Source organism: Bemisia tabaci, chromosome 3 (assembly GCF_918797505.1).
Source record: "Bemisia tabaci chromosome 3, PGI_BMITA_v3".
Lineage (NCBI taxonomy): Eukaryota > Metazoa > Arthropoda > Insecta > Hemiptera > Aleyrodidae > Bemisia > Bemisia tabaci.
The window spans coordinates 52,312,327-52,328,926 of NC_092795.1; the positions used below are offsets into that span (position 1 = coordinate 52,312,327).

At 36.4% G+C, this 16,600-nt stretch overlaps 2 protein-coding genes across 2 annotated transcripts; one reads left to right on the plus strand and one right to left on the minus strand.

Moving 5' to 3' along the window:
- Positions 1-3,859: 3,859 nt before the first annotated feature.
- On the plus strand, positions 3,860-8,457 carry LOC140224291 (proteasome subunit beta type-1-like). Its single transcript, XM_072298608.1, has 4 exons — positions 3,860-4,044; positions 4,964-5,153; positions 6,851-7,087; positions 8,148-8,457. The coding sequence occupies exons 1-4, from the start codon at positions 3,971-3,973 to the stop codon at positions 8,328-8,330; spliced, it is 684 nt and encodes a 227-aa protein (XP_072154709.1). The 5' UTR covers positions 3,860-3,970; the 3' UTR covers positions 8,331-8,457.
- Positions 8,458-9,541: 1,084 nt separating this feature from the next.
- Positions 9,542-15,688, minus strand: LOC109036322 (multiprotein bridging factor 1). The gene is given in 6 exon segments (XM_019050481.2): positions 9,542-11,690; positions 12,817-12,910; positions 13,332-13,492; positions 14,921-14,950; positions 14,953-14,971; positions 15,456-15,688. Coding segments are annotated over 6 exon segments (435 nt in total). The 5' UTR covers positions 15,528-15,688; the 3' UTR covers positions 9,542-11,631.
- Between the last annotated feature and the right edge of the window lie 912 nt (positions 15,689-16,600).

Below are 16,600 nucleotides of genomic sequence, written 5' to 3' on the forward strand. Positions count from 1 at the left end.
TCTCTAGATTTTTGGAGATCACTAAATCACTTTTGGAGGCCCGTAAAATAAAATGGTACTATCACAGAACCTTGAGCGGCCACGATAGCTGAGAACTATCTGGAAACGCGTATCTTAAGCTCCGTATTGCAAATCCAAGATTGTTGGATCCGAGAGGATGGATTGGACTGTTTTTTTTAAAGCTACGGAACCTTAGGCGCGTCTGGACGCGGCGTCCTGGACGCCGGCGGAAAATGCTGCTACCGAGTCGAGGGCGAGAAGACGCTCACATTTTAGAGCACGGCACCTTAGGAGCGGAATCCGTGGATTTTTTCCGCTCCGTCCGCCGTCAATTTCTCGAATTTTCGTTGATCGGACAGTATGCTCTGGCCGCGAAAATGGCTGTACGCGCTTTTTTTTAGGAGGGTGTGGATTCGATCGACAAAAATCGACCGAAAAATAAAAACGTGAATCGATCGACACCAATCGATGGACAAATTACTAAAAAACGGGTGTCGATTCGATCGACAAAAAATGTGGATCGATAGACGAGAAATGATTGACAATTAAAAGGAAAACCGGTATCTAGTCAATCGACATGAATCGATCGAAAAACCAAAACGTGAACCAATCGACGTAATTCGATCGATTCACAACTTGGTCGATCGATTCACGGGTTTGTCGATCGACTCATAGGTTTGTCGATCGATTCACAGGTTTGTCGATAGACTCACAGGTTTGTCGATCTATCCACGGCTTTTGTCGATTGATTCACGGGTGGGTCGGTCGATCCACGGCTCTTGTCGATCGATTCACGGAATTTTCGATCGATTCGCGGCTTTTGTCGATCAATTCACGGCCTTTGTGATCGATTCGTGGGTTTGTCGAACTAAACACATTCAAAAATCGGTAGGAAAGGCAGCGGACTGAGCGGAATTTCTCGGCGTCTTCGCTCCGATCTGTTCGCGACAGATCGGAGCGTCCTCGATCGGCGTTCTCCGCAGCGTCTCTTCGCCGCTAAGGTGCCGTCCCCGCGCAAAAATCATTAGACAGATTTATCGGCGTCTGGACGCCGCGTCTAGGACGTCGCGTCCAGACGCGCCTAAGGTTCCGTACCTTAACCCTCCCCTTCCCAAAACAGAAAGGTAACGTTGCATGGTGGCAACGATCATGGTGTCAACAAACCAAAAATCTGATCATGGAGTCAACGATTGTTGACGTCGTGATCAGGCAGTAAAACGCAAAAATGGGCCCTGAGCATGGTGTCAACGATCACGGTGTCAACAAACAGAAAAATATCTTCCTTGTGAGTAAAATTAAAAAATTAAGTGTACAGGAGAGGTCTGGGTCACGTATAGTTGGATTAGGTTAGTTTAGGTCAGGTAAGGTTAGGTTAGGTTAGGTTAGGTTAGGTTAGGTTAGGTTAGGTTAGGTTAGGTTAGGTTAGGTTAGGTTAGGTTAGGTTAGGTTAGGTTAGAGTGAATAACACAAGAAAAACAAGACTTGAGATTTAAAAGGTGTTATTGAGGCAAGTTTTAAGTTTCGTTGACGTCGTGATCGTTGACACCGTGATCATTTTTCATGAGGGTCAGAATTTTTTATTTTTGGATGATCATGGTGTCAACAAAAACTTAGAAAAACTGTTTGTTGACACCATGATCGTTGACACCATGCTACGTAATCAACAGAAAAGTACCCAAGAAAACCTGTCAGAAAAGTAAGAGAGAGTGCAAAAAAGCCGACAAATCGCCCAAAACGCACACTGCAGGTGGCGATACCTAGAAAGAAAAATTTACATTTCTAGTGTTTGGGAAAGGGAGGATTGAGGAAACACTTCTTCCTCTGCCTGGATCCAACAATTCTTGACCTCTTCCCTTTAAAATGTCAATAATTCAATCTCTCACCAGGCTCTAGAAGCTCTAGATTTGGCTCTGCACTGTTTTTTCTGATCTCAACGAATCTGCATACCTACATTGATCGCGGCAAGATCTGGTGCGAATAATGACTTTAGATGACGAAAGACTGGCATTGGCTCGATCCCTGTTGATATCAGATTTGATATTTTATAATAATTCATTTTTTTAGGCTCGTCTAGAGTCTGCCTCGATGGCTAAATCGCGAGAAAATCTGTCAAATTTCCATCCTTATTTTATTTCTGTGAGGACAAACTAGCGGATATTACGGCTGGACATTTTCATGGAATAATCGCGAAAGAGTCGGGAAAATCAAATGAAAATTTAAAAAAATAACAATAAGTTGATTTGGTCTGGCAAAAAGGAAAAGAGAAAAAAAACTAGAGAATATATGCAATGTCGCATTTTGATGTACGTATTGTACGTGCTTTCGGAGTCTCCGAGGCCACTCTATGAATTTTAAATGTCCCGCCATATTGTTCAGGATGCCTCAAAGCGGCACAGAAAATGCACAAAGAAACGTAATTTCGAGATTTTAGAAAATTAAATGAAATTGATCTAATAATTCTAAAAAACTATATTTGATTCTGCGCGAAATATCTGAAACAATAATTCCTCTTGGTTTCCTCTCTCTTAGTCTAATATCAAATCATTCACTTTTCAAACTTTTGAGCCGACATCACTGTTAATATGAGCTTGCAATAATTTTTTGAGCAGTGCTGCCGTTTCCCGGAACTAATTCCGAATTTCGGAACTTTTGGAGTTTCTCGGAATTTTTCCCGGAATCTTTGTAATTCTCGGAATATCCCGGAATTTTTGCGTTTTTTCGGATTTTACCGGAATTTTTGCCTTTTTTCGGATTTTTCCCGAAATTTTTGCCTTTTTTCGGATTTTTCCGGAATTTAGGCCATTTTTGTAGGAATTTTTTATATTTTCATCGGAGGTATTGAGATTAAACTGGACATTTTCTCGCAATGATCATTCTGGAAATGGGGATTCTGTTTTCTAGAATTTTCTCGAGTGTCGTATCCATCTTCCCGCGGTTTTCTACCAAACCTATAACCTCAAGAAAGAAAATCAAAATATGAAAATAATGAAATGAACTGAACAACTGTTCACATCATGTTTTGGTGCTTGTTACTAAGTAGTTTTTTTAAGTAAATAGTTAACTATCAGTGATTTCGTGTCTATTTTTGTCCAAGCCGTACTTATTTTTCTCCTTGTCCTTTTTCTATATTTGTTTGTTATTTTCAAGTAAGAAAATAAATTATTAGAAAATTAAAGCCAATTTATGCATTAAAACCAAAAAATTCCTTTCCTAACGGAAGTGTCAGTCGAGCTTCTATACAACACACTACACATCCAGTGCAGTGACTCTGAAGAAAACAAGTTCAAAGCTAAAAATTTCAAAAGTTGATGTAGCATAAATGAAAAAAAAAAAGTGCTCTGAAAATTTATTAAGCAGCAAATATTTTTCTGCTGGGAAAACCTATGTTCCTAAAAAAGAAAAGCTTCAAGTAAATGGGCTGATCCATTTAAATGTGTTATTTTTACATCTCTAATGTTTAATCTTCAACTTATATAAAAATAAAATAATTTGCAGAGTTTCATTCCGGGGAGATGGTCAATTATATGTCATTAATTAATTATTAATTACAATTAATTCCCATTCCTTAATGCGGGCTTTTCAAACGATTTAACTGTTTTATAGGACAGCCGCCCCTTAAAATCACTGTCAGGGCGTCATAATTACGTCCAAACCAGTTGAGAACTGTTCATTTAATATTCATGACGCCCTGACAATGATTTTGAGGGGTGGCCGTCTTATAAAACGGGTAAACCATTTGAAAAGCCCGCGTCAGGAATCGGAATTAATTCCTGGCCGATCTCGGAACTTTTTCCCGGAATATTTGAAAATAATCGGAATAAAATAGTTCCGAATCACGGAATCTTGGGCTGAGCGAGAACGGCAGCACTGTTTTTGAGGTTAAGTTTTCATTGTTTACTCCGTTATCTTCCGCCGAACTCTTGATTGGATATTTAATTGTTAAATTAATTTTCAAATCCATCCTAAAATTATGGCTCTTGTGTTGAAAAACTCGAGTGCAGCTTTGAATCAACATAGTTTTTCTCCATACGCTGATAACGGAGGGTATGTATCTCGCAATCCATTGATTCTCCGGGTATCGTAACTGAGTGAAACATGCTATGTCATAAACATTTTTTTCCCATTGCCGCTGTAACTATTCATGTAGTCTCAATTATGTTTTCTTTGCCGCTTGTCTAGGAAATTTTGAGTCTTATTTTAATGGGCTTACTATTTGTTTAAACCTTAAAGATTGTGTGCTTGCTGATAGGCGTGCAGGTTTCCAAGATGGTAGGTGTATAATCAAAGCTTAAGCATCTGACCTCTTAAAAGAAAGAGTCTGCACTACCAATGAAATAAAATTCTTTAGACCGAAGTGAATGGAGCACTAGTCTCCACCAAACAGTTCTGTAAAACATGCCTATCACCAGACTGAACCTTAGAATTGAACCTTTAATGAGTCGCACCCCCATTTCCAGTGCTCATGTTTGCTATGTGTTGCTGGACCATGGCTGCGTTGCCTTCATCGTTATTCTCCAAACCTCACAGATACGTGTTTTGTTTGTGTGTATGGTCCGAAATTCATTGATACAATTTGTATATCAGGTCATTCATATAGATTGAACTTACGATTTTGGATTACATGTTAACGTGTAGTCCCTGAACCAGTTTTCAACATAGAAATGGAGAACCTTACTCCAAGAACTTCAAGCTGCGTTGTCAAAAAAAACTGTCCCATGACAGATATTTCTCTCTTTGCCGAAAGGTTCTTAACACATTCAAGAAATTACCGATTATTGTGAATGAAGTATGCATTCATAAGTATAAACGCATGTGTTTTGGTAACTCCAATTGTGTAATACCCTCAAACATTTGGTATCGAATAATTTCGTTTTCAAATGGTCTTGAAGAATCTATTATGCACCTCATGTATTAAGAAGTTTGGTCAAATTATATATTGCTGATTTATCTGTGTATTTTTCAGGAGTATAGTAGCTGTAGCAGGGGACGATTATGTTGTTATAGCTTCTGATTCGAGGTTAAGCACTGGATATTCTATTTATACAAGAGACCAATCTAAATTATTCAAGCTCTCCAACGATTCCGTTCTTGGATGTTGCGGTTGTTGGTGTGATGTTCTCTCTCTCACTAAGTTACTTGAGGCTAGAATGCAGGTAAAGTTCTTGGTGGATGAATTTTTATGGAGTATGGCGTTAAATTTAATTAATGGTAAAATTGTACAATAAGTGCACAGTTATCATAGCCGAGAATGTGGTTCCAGAACCATCAAGAATGATGAAGATTTTTTGTAGGAATATTATGAATTGATCATTAATCATGTAAAAAGACTTAAATGAAACAGTTTAACAAACAATTTTAAATAACTGATGTTAACAGCCCAGGCACACAAAACAATGATTTTAATTGTTGGAATAAGTATCCATTAAAATTTCACACACAGAAACACGATTATCTACCTTACATTTCTCTTTCAATTCGAATAAAAATCCCAGGCAGAGAAATGCTCAAAATGTAGGTTAAGCAGTCAGTTCAATCCGATGTCTCATCTACTTTTAATCAATTCGAAGCCAAGTTTTACCCTTCATAGACCCATTACTAATACTTGAAACTTTCACCTTGACTTGTTCGATCCCCTTTATCACCCACCTCTTGTCTCATCAAATCAACTTTTTCACGTCCTTTAAGTTGTAAAATACTGAGCTTTTCAATGGTGAAACTATGAGAATTTGCCAATCAATTCATGATGTTGTCCATTTCCAAACCTACTTTATTTGTATTTTGTGGGAAACCAAGCAATTCCATGTTGCAAATATTTTTATAAATTTTATGCTGCTCTTGAAAAATACTCGATGAAAATAAAAGGTACTTTAGTTGGTTTGCTTTTATGTATAAAAAATAAAATAATAAAAAGAAAATAACAATAAAAATAAATCGGAGGGGAAATTTTGAAGTACTGCAATCAAGGTATGCTTCCTTGTACGTATCGCTTTGTATCCACCACCAGTCCCGCCACAGCCCATCTCGGGCCCTGGTACCAGTTTTCTGGCCCGGGCCCCTAGCACAGAGGGGAGTCCGGGGGGCCTCCCCCGGGAAATTTTTGAAATTTTAAATCTATTTGGACGCATTTTGAAGCTCTTATGATGGAGATTTTCCATCAATTTCTGCAGAATAATTACGCCTTTTTTTTACTTTCAGCACCAAATACTTTAATTGTTGCGTTCGAAACATCTATACATTTTTTTTGAGGGGGGCAGATGATACTTTTCAATTCTAGGGGGAGCCGGGCCCCTCTGGACTCCCCTTTCGTACGTCTATGGCAAGGGAGTTGAGCCATTGAAGTCGAGGATGCCCAGACAGGAGCCTCTTAGCATCCGACAACGGAAGAAAATGAAATGCAGTTACTAAAAATATCATTCTATTTATACTCAAAATCTTGAAAATAGATAGATATCTCTAACTAACTAACTATCTCTAAAAAGTAAGAACAATTTTATAGTGCCCTAGCGTGTTTTTGAAACTATATTCACCTTTTGCAGAATTTTCAGGGTAATTTTTTCACTTTTCCTTCCGAGATAAGGGTTACACATGAATTCGTAGTGGTTTGTCACCTGCGTCACGGGTCCTTCCAGGGCCCGGGCCCCGGTACCGAGGACCCAGTATCCCCCCCCCCCCCCCCCTTGTGGCGGGCCTGTCCACCACTGTCCCTCATTAGTCTTCAACAACTCCTGAATAAACAAATAGCCTGTCATAACTCATAATGAGCCTTAAAAATGTTAACTGAATGGCTCAGCCATCGGAAAAATGTTCTATCAATTTTTGCTGTTAATAAATTATGTTTATCTGTTTTCAGATGTACTTACATGAGCATCAGAAAGTGATGTCAACCCCTGCAATCTCGCAGATGTTATCCACCATGCTTTACTATAAACGTTTGTTCCCTTATTATATCTTGAATATCCTAGCTGGTTTTGATAATGATGGCAAAGGAGTTGTGTACAGCTATGACCCCATTGGCAATCTTGAAAAGAGCAAATTCAAAGCTGGAGGATCTTCGGGCGCTCTTTTGCAGCCTGTGTTAGATAATCAGGTATTTACCTTTTTTAAAGTCTTATAAAATTCTGTTATTGATAAGCTAATTGCTTTTTCCTTGCACAATAATAAAATTGATTGTGTGTTATTAATTAAGCAAAAGGAAAGGATCTTTTTACAAGTAGAGCGTTAAATAACAATATTATGTCTACCAAAGCACTATAATGGACCCCAAGTTGTTTCATGTATTGAGAGCAACTAGTCCAGAACCCTATATCAGAAGAAAAACTGCCCAAAAAGATGGTTGGTTAGGTTCTTCCTGGAAGAAGGTGAAGGGGACACCGCCCAGTAAAAGAGTGGCTTCGAAGGACCTTATGAAAAATGAGGAAGTAAAAACTTTGGTAAGGGCCAAGTGACGATAAGGGGATATGGTGGTTATGTGTCGTAGAGCACCAGAGAGTGCTGAGAAAGCGGCTCTTAGAGAATGAAGTACCTGCAGTTTTTGCAAATAAATTTTTTTTCATTGATTTCCAACTATGTATCTCAATTCAGGTTCTCCAAGAAAAGCTAATTTTTATCCTCCTCCCCAACCCCTCTGATCGGCTGCTATCCACTGCCTAGCTATGCTTCTTATAGGTATCATGTATGTGAAGAAGTCTTTCCCTTAACAGCAAAACATCCTCCCGCTTCATTTTCTGGATGAATGAGAAGGGAAGAATTACCATGTTCTAGGGTCTACCATATGGACTCATCAAAGAATCTAAGTCATAATTTCTTTCATCTTTCAAATCTTTCTTTTTATTTAATTGTTACTAAGAAATAAATATTGAAGTGGCGAAGAAAAATCGTCCTCCAAAAATTTTCAATAGCGTGTTATCAGTAAAAAATCATGTATTTTCTGAGACATTTTTATCAATCAAATGTCGATGCATTTCAATCTGCTTTCCGGTGGAAATAAGTTTTACATTGGAAACTTTGGTTTCTTTATTTTTCTGAAAATTTTATCCTCTTGATCAGATTTGTCATCCTTTCTCTGTTTCTTAATTTTTTTATATCTTACTCTTGGAGTTATAGGAAGCGTTTCTTTTTCACTGATTTATTTATGTTTTTCTTCGCAGTTGGGACTCTCGAATATCAAGGAAAAACCTGAAGCTATAACTCTGGAGAAAGCTCTTAATGTCGTAAAAGATGCTTTCATTTCAGCAACAGAGCGAGACATTTACACGGGTGACAGCATCATCATCAACATTATAACCCGTGAAGGCATTCGAGAAGAAAAGCTTGAACTTAGGAAAGATTAATTTCACAATAATTTGTATTTTTTGTTTATATAACTATGGCCCCCTTTTTTAAATACATTTTTTCACATTTAATGTTATCTTGTAAAATATTTTCAAGGTTGGAAAAGTAAAATTTTTATATCAAGGATACAGATTTTTTATTTAACTTAAATTTTTGCAATCCTTTTGAGAGAAAAATCCTATCCATTAATTTAAAATAAAAATTTAATAAAATGAGATGTACATCTCATACCTGTGGAAAACGTTTTCAGTTCTATGAGTTTGATCAACAAACACATGGATGAGTCTATGAAAAGGCACCTAGAAGTTTTTCTGTAGTCTAGCAACTCCCAATTGCATTGACACCACTTTCTACGGATTTTCGACTGAAATTTTAACAGAAAATAATTTACTAGAATTGAAATAAGGAAGAAGAGACTCCTATTTGGACGTATTTCTGCAAAAAGGAACTAGAGTTTAACTCATGAGCTCTGTTCAAAACGCTCCGGTCACATACCCAAGGCTCATGAAAGCTGCATATTTTGGCACTTGGTTCCTTTTGATGGAATGAAAAATCCCACTTTTCCACTTTCCTAAAAGACCTGCGCCCATTTTCACATTTTATCTTATGTAGCTGCCACGAGCACACCCCATCTCTCTTAACTGTCTCTAGTTCCTTTTAGCATAAATAGTTCTATTTCTGATCTCAGGATTAAGTTTTTTCAGGTAAAAATGAGTGAATAACTTTCATGATTTACAAGATTTCTCTCCTTTAAGTTGTTTTTAAGCCTCAATTTTAGATAAAACTCACAAAAAAAGACATGTAGGCAGCTGTATATTCCTTCTCTTATTATCTTCTTTTGCCTTCCTCATCTTTCATGATTATTATTCGTCCTTTACTGGACAACATGATCGCATATTTTTGTGCAAAAATTTTAGAGAATGATCTCATGAAATTTTGCTTAAAAAAACGATGATCAGTTATTCTCCAAAAAAATAAATACGACACTAATTCTGCAATGTAGCATGAAGATGTGAGATTTTGTGGTTCTACCATTACTTTACAATACACAAATTATAAATTGAGAACGACTATCTCTTTGTATATTCCGATAATTTTTCTTCCCAACTTAAATTCCTATCGTGGAATCGACTCGCTAGTACATTTTAGGCCTAACACGCGTTGTACTAAAGAGAGGAGCAACTACAGAAATGAGAAATAAGAACTAAAATTTTAACCGACCAATGCATACAATCAAGTTTTAATTTAATGAGAAATTGAAAACACAGTGGTCCAACAAAATAAAATTATTCTTATCACACAAAAACTTAAAGTAATCACGAAATAACTGGAGAGATGGAGAAGTACATATATATGACCCAGCTGATATGGTTCTTCATAAATCTGCGGTGTAAAGACAAATTGAATTGAAGAGACAAAGTATTAAGGAAAATTTTCACAACAATGCTGAAAGCCAGCTTATCTTGGCTGTCTGAATGCTTATGCGTTTTATGCTTATGCGTGTCTCCAAAATGATAAAAGAGTATAAATAAAAGAATACCTTATTAATATTTAAAATGATTCTTTGTGGTGGTTGTTTTGACAGCAGACTTGATTTTGTCTGAACGCAAGAAAAATTTGCTGTGCACATTTGTTTTTCTTTCTTACTTTCCAAAACTTCAGAGGTCTTAAAAATATTCCTTAGAAATAGATTAGATGAGAAATATTATGGAAAAAGTCTGATAGGCTCTCTCTGAAATTGCCCAGGACCACACACAGTAATAACTGGCAAAATATTTATAAATCATATAATAATTACGTGACTGGTATTTTGGTGAATGTCTTCAAATATGAAAATGCACGAGACTTCGACGTTGAAAGTCAGAAAAAAAGGATTTTAGGGTTTTATCATACACTAACATGCTAATATCTGACACCAAAATGAAAACAAACTATATCAATAAAAAAGATAAATATTAAACAAAGAGAATAGTACAAAAAGGAAAAAGTGGGACATGACTGGCCTCCACATTAATATTTTCTTAGAATTAAAGGTTTTATTCTTAGTACGTCGAAAGAAATTCAGGCTCTTTGATAAGTACACGTAAACATGCTCTAAAACTCAATGATGAAAACGTGGGAGGAGGGGGGGGGGGGGTTGTAATGTTCAGATGTATGTAAGTTGTTTGGCAGCATCATTCGTGAGACTAATTGTAATTACCAAATGTGTAGAGGCTATACTGCTGTGCTAAAGAAAAATACTGTATGAACTTGGCGTTGCCAAATTTCCCCCAGTGTAATGCAAATTTTTGAGGAAACTTGGGAATATTTGCCTTCCAACCTTGGCAAGAATTTTATTTGCAGTTTCAGCTTGAGTATCTGAAAATTTCAAGGAGAAAATTCATAACATTCATCAAAAATAAATGTTTTATCAGGAGGAATTTGGGAACATTCAAATGTTCATACAGCGTGTTTCTCTTGCGAGGCAGTAAACTTTTGTGCTTTTGACTTGGAACTGAGCAAAGCAGTCTGAAAAATTCACGATAGGAGCAAAAATCATGCTCCAGTCTTGACCTAATAACATACAAAACAAATGAGTATTAATATTTCATTCATAATTTAGGACAGTAAAATTTACTACTGGATGTGTTGAGGGGTGTGAGAATTCTTGAGTTTACTGCAAAAATCTTTCATTTTTTTAAATTATTAAATTTGCCTGGAGCAAATGGCAAGTGTTGACATGCTTCTGTTCCTAGGTGCAGACAACAAGTTTTTCTCTCTCTTTCCTTTCTCACCAGTTTCTTTCCAACATTAACTACTTACATACCTATCCTTTGAATAAAATAATGGTAAAAATAATTATGAGATGTCATCAACACAGTAAAAAATGCCTGCCGAAGTTTCAAGTTTATTAAAAGTGAATTGATCGTCGGTTTAGACTCAATAAGGGGCTCTTTCATGAAATTCCGTCAACCTTCATAAAAAAGGGAGAAGAAAAAAAATCATTACAAAAAAAAGTAACTTAGAATCTGTATCCTTCACAAAGAAAAAAAAAAAACACTACTGAATTTCTTTCGACAGTAAATTTCAGTTACAGCTTCCACCAAAATCGTAATTCCATTATGCTTCATCGAAGGAAGTGAAACCTACCAGAGAATACAAATAGAGGGAAAGAGGGTTAGGTGATCAATGATTCAAAAAAACTTCACGGATTGAGGATGGATATGAGAGCATGGATTTCCTTTTGAACGAAAAGATAAGGTGTAAAGTCACAGGTTGGGTATGTTGTTGAGAGATATTTTGAAGTAACCCTTTGAGAAATCACTTTTTTCCAGGTGGCGCCATTGGTTTACCACGATCCTTGCCTCGTAATTTCATTCCTAGAAAATTAAGAGAAGGTGTCAATTTTACAATGAAAAGAGTTTGAAAATAATGGAGATAAATAGTTTACTCGTAGGTCAATGACTTGTGGAGGAAAAAAAATTGTAATTTGACCCAATGACATGTTTTTCAAGTTGTAGAAGCCTCTGGGAATGAAGAGTAAGACTGATATGACACTTGGAACTTCAAGAGCTAGCAACCTAAACACTTTGTCTTCTGTTGGCAGCAATGCTTCAGCACTGAATACAGTCACATTTAACATTTAAACTACAAGCCTTAGGTCAAATCCACTACTATGTGCAATGCATATGCTTGTTTTGTAACTTTTAATTTTAGATATTTTATTTAGAAAACAAGCAATAAACAGGGGTTCTACAATTTCTTCATTTTCCACTCTCTTACTCTCTCTAAATTTTTTCTTTTCCCTAACCTATTAATGAAACATTCAGTTAGATTTTTTTCTTAGTATTAAGCTGGCTCTTGCTCGATTTCAGAAGAAATTAACACTTTGGGAGATTCAAGTAAGGAAAGTGGCTCTCCAAAGTTGCTTTCCCTTTCTGGCACTGGCTGAAGTTGCAGAGCCCGTGCGCCACACATGAGATTCCTTGACTTTCGAGGCTAAAGGAAACTCCGAATTAAGTATCTTTTTCATGAATAATTCCATCAAGAAGTCCAAATTCAAAAATAATAAGAAGAAAGAAAGAAACAAAAATAGGAAAATTAGTGGGTTGGTACTTTTTAATTTTGTCTTGGGATTCATTAAAAATGATCCAGATTTCTTTTCCTGTATGGATACCATGGGATATATTTTCATTTCAGTATCACACAATATGATTTAATTTATGATTAATTTGTATTGAGGACCAATATAACATTCTTGTCAATACCTATTCTATAAGTAAGGGTGCAGGAAGGTCCAAAATGCTAAGCATTCGCTGCAATCAAACATTTATTCTTCTCAAGTCACATTTTTCAATTGCCTCTTTGCCCCTCCAAGATAGTCATTGTTTTTCAAAATTGCCTCACATTTGCTGAGATCCTAGGATTGCGAGATGGCACACTTTCTGGACTCCTGCTTATAAGTAAAATGGTATTGCAGAAAAATAATGCAAAATTTTTGATTACCTAGAGCTCTCTCAATTTTACTGATGACTGTTTGGTTTGGAATACCACGGGCTGCTTCATATTCTTGAATGACTTGAGGTTTTTCATTGATTCGCTGCAAAAAATAAGGGAACAAATTGGTCAATTAAGAATGAAATTCACAGGAATATTTCACAATGAGTTCAAGAACAATGAGGAAAGGGCTCTCCAAGGGCATGAAACGTGTTTGGCAAAAAAGGAATCAAAATACATCAGTTAATGCCAAAAGTCCTGAGACAATTTTTTTACACAGGAGGCCAGTACTACAATTTTTTTTGAAAATTTTACAGAAGTTGTATAATGTTTTAGGAATAATTCTCTGAAATGTGTTAGATAATTTGTACGATTGATTTCAGAAAACATTGATCCAATGCTCATTTGTGGGTATTAGGCTCCCATTCTTTTCATGATTTGATTATGTGGATTTTGGGACCCTAGATAAGCAAATTTATTTCTCAGATGAATTTTAAAAATAAAATATGAGAGATATTACTTACCGTAGCTAAATCTTTTTGGCTCCAACCTTTAGCCTGACGACCCTGCTGAATAAGTTTCCCCACGTCGAGAGGTACTGTATCATGCTTTAATTCTTCAGTTTCTCGGTCTAGTTTTGCCGTATTCTTTACAGTGGCATGTTGCTTGTTCTGACCTCCACCCCCTGAAAAAAAGCAGACGTAAATAGTCATCTGAAAGTAGATTGAAAAGAGAAAAAAATCATGAAATTCGAGGAAAGAGGCAAGACTGCAGTGATGTGGAAATACAGTGTGGCGTACCTACAGTACAATTGAATTGGGACTGCTATGTCCATTTGTCCAGTCTTAAGTTTTTTTGAGTTGATAATACTTTTCAGAATTGGTTGCAACCATGAAAAAGGCGTTAAAACTCGTCTTTGTGTTTCCTTCATCCCTAAGTGAGTCCTTTCATCACTTTTATGGTTGTATCGGCTCTTTGGAAGTATTATGAACTCAAAACAACCCAAGACTGGTAAAATTGACATTAGCGGTTTTAGCACATCCCGATTCAATTAAGATTGATCCATTGAGGATTATCTAGCGAGTGCTCCTCACTTCTGATTATTTTGCCGCATATGCGACTAAAAGTGCAGAAGATGCTGGAGTGTCATGCGGAAATCTGTCGTTAGGAAATTTTTGCATGGAAGGTTTCCTTTTATGAAAGCAAAAAATGAGGAAAAGGAAAAAAACCAAAACGCACCTTGATTTCAGTGTATTTTTTTTAAAGTTCTTTGCTGGCCAAGTAGGTAAGTAAGTACTATTGATGTTTTTGCAGAGAGAGGAAATTGTAAGGCCCAGATTTCAGGTGATTTTTGCTTCAAAGAACTTTCTGTGCCGTACACATAACTACAGGTATTTATGGTTTACTTATTTTCCCAGGTGTAGAAATTTGAACACTTAAATATTCCTGCCGATACCAGATTCTGTATTAATTAAACAAACGTTACGGCTCGCGCATTGTATGTTGAGACAAATGTCAAAGTATTCTTTATGTCACCACTCATCAGAGGTGCCATCTGCCATGTATTAACGTGTTGAGTGGTGCTAATTCAGAGCTAATCAGAGATTGACGACTGCCTCAACATACGATACGCGAGCTCTAGGTAGTTATTATTATTCGCATGTTACATACAAAGATTAAATACAACATGTTTCCAGAGATCAATTGGACTACATTTTGCAATTTGGAACTATAAATTCTGCCTCATCTGAAAAAACTCTTATGTGCATAGGGAAACTAATGGCACATACGTTGTTTTTAAACCGGGCCAGAATTTATAGTTCCAAATTGCAAAATGCAGTCCAATTGTCAGGCTTCTGATAATTTCTTTTGTAAAACTGATAAATTACATGTAACACTGTATCTGCAAAGTTTGCGATCAAATTGAGTAAGAGAGTGGGAGATTCTTAAATAGAAAACTTGAGGACGAAGAATATACCTTTATAGTACCTTCTAGAATGGGTTGACCAGACAATTTCCTAAAATCTGTCATTTTTAGAGAGCTTGTAAGTGAGTTAGAGTAGTTAATTTGGTGAAGGTTTTGGAATAAAAGAAAAAGAAAAATTTCACTTACACTTCTGCTGAGTCTCAACTGGAACACCTGGCGTCTGGCTTGAGCCACAGCCTGGAAACGGAAAATCAGAAGTTAATGACTAGAAACCAAAACATTGTTGTAATTTAAGTAAACATGCACAGTGCAGTTGCGAATTGACTGACTAAAATGATACTTGAACACAGTTCGTTATCACTTCCAGGCGAGGTGGGATTGGGATATTTTAGTACCAATCAAGATTTGTAATGTTGGTTGTGATAGTGAAAAAACACGATATGTATAATCCAAATTAAGGAGTAAATAACCTAATGTTACAATAAGTGCATGAGGGGTGCTAGAGAGATAGACGAACTCAGCGGTGGGTAGTTCATAGATTGTCAGAGATGCAGTTAGGTTAGGCTGTTTGCTGAACTTCTGGGGATACGGTACGTAACCTGCGGTGATTAAAAACAAAGAACCCTGTTTAATTTCTGATACAGAAGGCGGAAGGAAGATAAAAATTAACTTGGTGGATAAAAAATGAGTAAACAGACACGAAAAACGTGATAATACGCACCTGTTCACTTTTCAACTGAGAGGGTTTTGGAGGCTTCTTCCTCAGAATTGTGACTGTTTCCCAGTCGGACATGATGACCGAATTGTTACGGAAACTCGTATATGCACAAATTCACTGCAAAAATACTAAGGAAAAGTATGAACAAGTTTTAGAAAACTTTGAAAAGAATGTATCCTTATCTAACCCAAATATTCGTTGTCGAGAAAACCAAAAGCCATGATGCGTTGACGATGTTGTTGTTCTTCCTTGTTTACGTATGACCGCTTACAGTGTTGTCAGGTAGACCAAATAAATTATCCATCCGGTTATCAGTTGCAGGGTGGCAAAATTTCATGGAAAATAAAATCTTGAATTTTTTAATGAGATATTTCATAAGATTTCAGAAATTAACGTGAGATTGAAAAATGCCGGTTTTCCTCCATGTTGTACAAAATGTAAAAATTGTGACTTTCTTCAATTATCTTCCTACAACTCTAGGCCAATCTCTGGTGCGGTCAGAGAAATCACCCCACATAAGTTCTTGTATCAATCTCACCAAAAACATTTATATTGTTGATTGTGAGGAACCAACCTCAAAAAAAAAAAAAAAAAAAAAAAAAAAAAAAAAAAAAAAAAAAATCTCTTCAATTTGTGTGTGTTGTGCATACTCTAGCTACTGAAAAATATGAAATATTTCACAGCCTTATGGAATTTCATGAAATTTTTCACTGAAACCTATCTTTCAATTCAATTTTATGTTTCATGCCACCCTGATTATTTGTTATGTTCTGAATTTCTTTGCTCTATGTGTGGGGAACTAAGTTGGGGCCCGTGAAAAGATAAGATTTTCCTTCATTTTCACGTGATACCAAATCACACACTCATTCCAAAGTTCGAATAAACTGCGCGCTTCATTTTTGAATTAAATGATGCGGGCACATTCATATAAACGTCTGTAATTTTAGACCCGTGAAAAGCAAAGATTGTTCTTCATTATGGTGATACCACGTCACAAATCTACTGTGGACCGTGGAGTCTGAATAGTTCTGCGCTCGATTTCCGCATTCAATGATGCGAGTATAATGCTTGTATTTGTGTTTCAAAATTTTTTTTCAAAAAACCTTTGCTCCTTTCAAAATGCCCGGTGCTAATTGACCTCAGTAATT